This window comes from Megascapheus bottae, chromosome 16 (genome assembly GCF_031878675.1).
Source record: "Megascapheus bottae isolate mThoBot1 chromosome 16, mThoBot2.hap1, whole genome shotgun sequence".
NCBI lineage: Eukaryota > Metazoa > Chordata > Mammalia > Rodentia > Geomyidae > Megascapheus > Megascapheus bottae.
This window is the reverse complement of record NC_143524.1, coordinates 42281538-42288759: the sequence shown is the minus strand read 5'-3', so window position 1 is coordinate 42288759 and position 7222 is coordinate 42281538. Positions and strand designations below refer to the sequence as shown.

The 7222-nt window shown below is 41.6% G+C and overlaps 1 protein-coding gene across 1 annotated transcript; it reads right to left on the bottom strand.

Annotated features, from left to right (window-relative positions):
- Positions 1-5701: 5701 nt before the first annotated feature.
- LOC150053409 (olfactory receptor 51E2) lies at positions 5702-6694 on the bottom strand. Its single transcript, XM_090349083.1, has one exon. It carries the CDS (start codon positions 6662-6664, stop codon positions 5702-5704), a length of 963 nt encoding a protein of 320 aa, XP_090205209.1. The 5' UTR covers positions 6665-6694.
- Between the last annotated feature and the right edge of the window lie 528 nt (positions 6695-7222).

The window sequence follows — 7222 nt, the reverse complement described above, 5'->3', positions numbered from 1 at the left end:
CTCCCTTGTCCAGGCCAATATAAACATGGCTGGGAACAGGGCAGTGTTTTTACGGTCCTCAGTCCCTGGAGACCTGTTTCACTGGGAAAGATACTCTTCGTACAGTGCCACTTGCCTGAGAATCTCCATTTCAGAGGCCTCTCACAGCTGCCTGGGACCACCTCTGTGAGCTGATTCAGCTCCCCAAGCACCCTGAAAGACTCTTTCAGAAAGCTCTTCCAGATAATTGGACAGAAAGACAAAGACTATCCCAGGACTCTGGCCTGCAAGCATGAGGAATAAGCAGTAACCATAGCTCCTGAGTTTACCATCTTCTGCAAAGAACATTTTATCAAGACAACTTTAGACACTGGTCTTCTTTTACCCATCTTCCTTCAGTGCAGAGAGGAGCTGGTTATTTTTGTACCATTTCGGTCTCACTGGAATCTTATTTTCATCCAGTGGATTCCCTTGCTTTTCTTGTCCTCTAAAATTAGTCCTTGTAATAATCTCTGTGTGTGTGTGTGTGTGTGTGTGTGTGTGTGTGTGTGTGTGTGTGAGAGAGAGAGAGAGAGAGACAGAGAGAGACAGAGAGAGAGAGAGAGAGAGAGAGAGAGGCTAGCCTCAAGGTTGAGTCAGAAAGATTGGGAACTCAATTCAAAACTAGCCTTGGACCCCAAGTGATAGGTGCACTCTGTCTCAAAAAAAAGAAATCAAAAGAAAAAAAAATCCATGTGACTTGTTTCATGTACACTCCTGGCTCCTTGATAGAACTGGCGAGGCAGAGGTGATTACTTAACCTGTGATATGACACATATTTTCTGAGTTTATACTATGTACTAAATGCTGTGGTAATTTTTCCAGGGATAATTAAACATGATTCTCACAAAAGCACTGAAAAGTAGCTGTGATGATTATCCCTAGAAAACAAATGAGGGAAACTGGCTCCTCAGAGAGTCAATGGACTGAATGAGTCATAGGACAGCTGCTCTTTCTATTGGGCCTGTGAATATCTCATATGGTGGAAAATTCCCAGTGTCTGGGAGCCAAGATTTTTGGAAAAAAAACATACTCATGAGGCACAGGGATGGGAGATCAGGTTGAGAAATGCTATCTTTGGGCAAACAGCAGGTGTGGCTCCAGAGCAAAGGGCTGGCTCTCCTAGAGGCCAGAAGGCCGTTACCAGAGGGAGTCTCACCCTGTCAGCCTTGGATGCTGTGTACACACAATATCCAGAAAACATTTGGAATGTTGCAAGAAGTTAGAAATTATCTAACGCAATTGCCATGTCAGTGCCAAGAGAGGATGTGAATTGAGAAAGTCACCCCCTATTTGCAACCAAAGAAATTTCGGTTCAGAAATCCCCAACCCCATCCTGGGGTTCTGTCTGCTCCTTAACTAGGGGGTTCTGGGGCAGACTAAGCTCTGTCTCTTCCCAGATTCTCTCTGAGCCTTCTCTAAGAGTACATAATATTAGATGGTAGGAGAATGGTCAGTTCTTTAAAAGCCACTCAACACTGGTCATATGATTAACAATACTTTGGCAAGAGATGCGAAAGGAAAACAGCAGAAGGATCAGGAGGATATGTTCATCACATTAATTGTGACAAAAGCTTTAGGAGTGTGGGTTTGTACCAAGCCACATCAAGTGGTATACATTACATTGGCAGGACCTAGTGCGGCATGCCTATAATTAGGGTCATGCAGGAGATGGTGACAGAGAACTCACTGGAGGTTGGCTCACACAAAGTTAGCTCCTAACCCATCCCTATCTGATAAACAAACTGAAACAGCAAAAGGTCTGTGATAGACTCTTTTATTCATTCTAATACCCATCCCAAATGGGCACCCCTTTGTGGTTTTCTACTTTAGGACCCAGGAGTTACAGCCCTATAATCACCTTCAATAAGAAGAAGGATGGCCTGGTGCTGGTGGCACATGCCACCACTACTCAGAAGTCTGAGATCTGAAATCAGAGGATTGTGGTTCAAAGACAGCACAAGCAGGCTAATTGTCTCCAATTTACCATTAAATGAAGCTGTGGCTAAAGTGGTACAGTGCTAACCTTGAGCACAAAAGCTCAAGCCCAGGCCTAGGCCCTGAGTTCAAGACAAGTGACTGGCACACACACACACACACACACACACACACACACACACACCCCATACAGAGGAGAGCGCTGCATAAATGCTTTAGCTTGCTGTGTGGACAGTTCTTCAAGGCATCCTGTACAGAGGTACTGGGAGAGTCAGTACCTATGAACTGGCCATTGGTGTGACTCTGTATTGAATTTTCTTTCTCCCTATGTTATTCTTTCTCCCACCTCCTGTTTCCAAACACTTATTCAGTTTTACCAGGTCTCAGATTGCGGTTTTGGCACACCCAAAACAAAATAGCAAAGATTTCATATATAAGCCACTGCCTCACAGATGTGAGATTCTCATATGTTTACAGATTTTGCTAAAGGTCATCAGCCATGAACCTCTAGGGAAGTACCTGCACTCAAACAAATCTATATTTATTAACTTGTTGAACTTGGATAGTTTGTGATACCCGTCAGACACTGGACTGGTCTAGTTAATTTTCTTTAGGAATGAACTATATTTTGCATGTTAGGATTTTCCTTTCAATTTTAAGTTCTCCCTTCAGATTTTGGTTGCCCACAAGGTTTATTCCTGCCCCATCCTTTTTCACTTTTAGCTCTTTATTAGAGTTCTTCAGAAAAAAAAAAAACAGCTTAGGAAACTCTCAATTAATTGGGCAAAGTCCATCCATAGTATGGTGAGAAATGTACTATGCTCAATGTCTATTTATTTAAATGTTGATGCATCTTTTTCACCCTGATGGGAAAAAAAATCTCTGATCAAATATCAATCACATTGATGCATATATTAGTACAAGGTCAGATGATTTTGTTGAATACACGTGGTCACATGATTTCTCTTCTCAATCAGTAAGAACTTGTTTCATTGTTACCAGATAGTCATAGAAGGATCTACAAAATAAGCTTGGATTTTAAAAATTCCTGTTTTTCTATTTTTGCCTGTGAAATGAAATGCATTATGAAGTAGACAAAAGGAATCAAGAAATTATGAGCCTTAACTGGGTACAGTAGCTCACGCCTGTAATCCTAGCTACTCAGGCAGCTGAGATCTGAGGATCGAGGTTCAAAGCCATCCAGGGCAATACAAAGAAAGCTGAGAGACTCTTATCTTCAATTAGTCTTAGAAAAGGGGAAGTGGGGCTGTGTTCAAGGGTAGGGCGATAGCTTTGAGCTGGAGAGCTCAGGGACAGTGCCCAGGCCAAAGTCCAAGCCCCATGACAGCTCCCCCTCCCCCCAAAGAAACTGTGAGTCATTTGTTTATACTTAAGTTGATGGACAGATATAATGTAGTTGATGTCCTTCAAAATGAATCTGAGCACTATATTTATCAGCACTAGAAACTGTGGTCCTGAGCTGAGTATTGTGGTGTCGACTTGTAGTCTCATCTGTTTGGGAGGTGGGAGGATTATGGTCTAAAGCTAGTCTGGGCAACAGCACAAGATCCTGTCTGAAAACAAACAAACAAATGAAAAAAGAACAACTAAAAGCAAAAAGTGTTGGAGGCATGGCAGAGGTGGTAGAGTGCATACCTAGAAAGAGTAAGGTCTTCAGCTCAATCTTCAGTATTACAAACAGTAATACCCCAACTCTGTGTAAATAATGGATTCATTATAAGGTAAGTTGTCCTACTTTTAAAATTTTTACTTTGGTCTAAACAATTGTTACTTTGGATAAATATTACATTTTCTGTGCTGCTTAACTAAAAAAGAAAGCCTAAGTAATTTATTTTCCAAAATATTATCACTTTAATTCATTCTTTTTAAAAATGTTCTTGCTATAAAATTTGCAATGAAATATTTTACATTGGTTTTGGATGACTTTTATTGTGATAAAATATACACAACACATAATTTATCACTTCAAACATTAAGTGTAAATTCAGTGACACTGAATACATTGACATGGTTATACAATCACCTCAACTATCCATTTCCAGAACGTCTTCATCATTCCAAACTGGAAATTGGTTCCTGATCCAGTCCCTACAGGACTGATACAAAGGGAATGTCATAACCTTAAGATTCATTTAGCATCTTTACAACTAATGCAAGCAATAGACATCAGGACTCTGCACTGATGGGGAAGAAGCCAGGGGAATCTTTCACATCTCTATCCTAGTCCATAAGATTCTATGAATGTAAAAGCAGCATGTGTAACAGTTAATAACATTTAACATATTTTTAAAAAGATTTTGATCTGAATCTACATTAAAGAGCAGGCAATTAACCTGTGCTGCACATTCACACTTTCGTTAAAGTGAAGTCACAGTACAGAAAGTAAGCCTAAGGGAAGGTAAAATAGCATAGACAAAGACATACATTTTACCATAATCTAGAATGAAACTGCCTCTACCACCATGAAAAGCAACTATCAAACATAAAGAGCAAAATCATCTGGATTTGTTCCCTTCAAGGGCAGAGTTATCTCTTAGCACAAACACAGACATGGGTCTTAGCACACAACAGAGAAATGAGGCTTTGTGCAGGCAGAGGAAATAAAAATGACAGACATCAAACAGGAAGCAATATCGCATGGTAGTAAAGTAACTGCATTCAATTAGCAAATGCAATTTCAAATCTTGGCAGAGCACACACAAGCTTTGTGGCTTAGTTAAATCATCTTGCTAATGAAATTTTCATTTATGTCACAAAAACCAGTGCCTACCCAAAACCTGTAATGATTACATAAAGGCTGAAAAGCACTAGCATAGTGCCTTGAATGTTGTCAATCATGATATATTATTATTATTATTATTATTATTGTTATTATTATTAAAAACTTGGATAAATTCCCAAGTAATGAATAATAAACTCACAATGAGGACTGTGACAAGCCTTGTATTCCATACATTTTCATTTACATTTTGTTGTTGTTGTTGTTGTTGTTCTTGTCAGTCTTGGGGCTTGAACTCAGGATCTATCCTTGAGCTTTTATGCTCAAGGTTAGTGTTCTACCACTTGAGCCACAGCTCCTCCTTTTCCTGCACCACCATTTTCTTCTTCTTCTTTCTTCTTTCTTCTTCTTCTTCTTCTTCTTCTTCTTCTTCTTCTTCTTCTTCTTCTTCTTCTTCTCCTTCTCCTTCTCCTTCTCCTTCTCCTACCTCTCCCTCTCCCTCTTCCTCTTTTCCTTCTCCTTCTCCTTTCTGTGATTATTTGGAGATCACAGTCTCACACATTTCCTGCACAGGCTGACTTCCATCTGCAATTCTCAGATCTCAGTCTTATGAGTAGCTAGGATTAGGTGTGAGCCATTGGCACCCAGAGCCATTTAAGATCTATACATGCTAGGTAAGCAAGACCTCTATGACAGTGATTTCAGAAACTAGGAATAAAACCAAACAGTGCTTTGACCACTTTTCCCTCCAAGGTATATAGTTACTTTTCTTCAAGCAAATTTCAGCCCTATATTCTCACTGTCTTATTTAACATTAGAAATGTTGTATATCACAGTCTTTAAATCACACAACATGGATTACTTCTCCTAATAATTCCATGGAGTGGGTGGACCATCCTTTAGTTCGAGCATTGATAGTATGTGTCTGGACAAGTGGAATGAAGATAGTGTTAGGAAATACTTGTATCAAGCCAGCAACGATGAGGGGATGTGGAATGATAAGTGTCACCTGTGCCCCACAGCCTCAAGGTCTTTGTCACAGCTGGTCTTGAACATGGCCAGCACTCGTGTTCTGATCTGCTTGGTCTTGGCACCGTAGATGATGGGGTTGATCACTGGGGGGAGCAGCAGGTACACATCCCCCATGAGCACGTGCACAATAGGATCCAGGCTGTGTCCAAAACGATGTACCACTGAGAGGCCAATGAGTGGCACATAGAAGGCCAAGACCACACCGATGTGTGACACGCAGGTTCCAAAGGCCTTGGCCCGCTCTGACTTGGAAGGCAGTTGAAGAACCGTCCGTATAATCAGAAAATAGGACAAGGAGATGAACATGACATCTACCCCCATGACCAGCAGAATGGCAGTAAGGCCATAGACTACATTGGGCAACGTATCTGTGTAGGCCAACTTCATCACATCCTGGTGCACACAGTAGGAGTGGGAGAGCTCATTGGAGTGGCAGAAGGCCAGCCGCTTGATGAGCAAAGGAAGAGGGAAAAAGAAGAGGGAGCCTCGGACCACAGCCATCATGCCAATCTGGGCGGTTACTGTGTTGTTGAGCACGGCAGCGTGACGCAGTGGGTGGCAGATGGCCACGTAACGGTCAAAGGCCATGGCCAGCAGTATGGTAGATTCAATGGCTGAGAGAGTGTGAATAAAGAACATCTGGATAAGACATGCCTCAAAGGTAATCTCCCGGGAGTCAAACCAGAAGAGGGCGAGGATCTTGGGCATTGTTGATGTGGATAAGGCCAGGTCAATGGCAGCCAGCATACAGAGAAAAAGGTACATGGGTGCATGCAGGCTGCGCTCTGTCTTCACAATGTAGACCACAATGCAATTTCCGAACAATGCCACAATATACATGGAAAGCAGTGGGAAGCCAAACCAAAAATGAGCTTCCTCTAGTCCTGGGATACCAATGAGTACGAAGGTGGTGTGGGTGAAGTTGCAGGAGCTCATAGCTTGTGTCGAGGAGAAGTGAGTAGAAAGGGTGAGATCACTCTGGCAACCTGTTAGGACATGGAATGCAATCAGAGAAGGTTCCCTGGAAAATGAGGATGGGGAGGGGGGTGATGGAAACTGGATGGGTTTTACTTCCCTCTCCCCTTCTGTCTTCTCTTGCTTCTACTTATGCTGTTTTTTGTAAGTTCCAAGGCCCTCTCTTCCGAAGAAGGAAACGTAACAGCTGCAACCCATTAATGAACCACTACTCTCAAGGTCCATTTGATTTTCCAGAGACAACCAAACTTAGAAGATAAATGTGTATCCAAAAATAAGGTTGTCTCAGATGTCATCAGACGTTTCCTATTGTGCCATACCTTCATTATCTAATAAGTGGCCTTTAATAGTTTTTTTCTTTTATTTTGGAACGATACCTAACTGAAGACTGTTTTAAGGTTAAAGCAGTTTTCTTTCCTTCTTTCTATCCTCCCTTCATTCTTCCCTTTCTCCATCTACCTTTTCTTTCTTTTTTCTTTTCCCCCTTGTTTTCCATCCTTCTTCTTTTCTCCCTTCCTT

Excerpts from the sequence above, each read along its gene's own strand:
- LOC150053409 (XM_090349083.1), bottom strand. The coding sequence starts at position 6,664 with ATGAGCTCCTGCAACTTCACCCACACCACCTTCGTACTCATTGGTATC.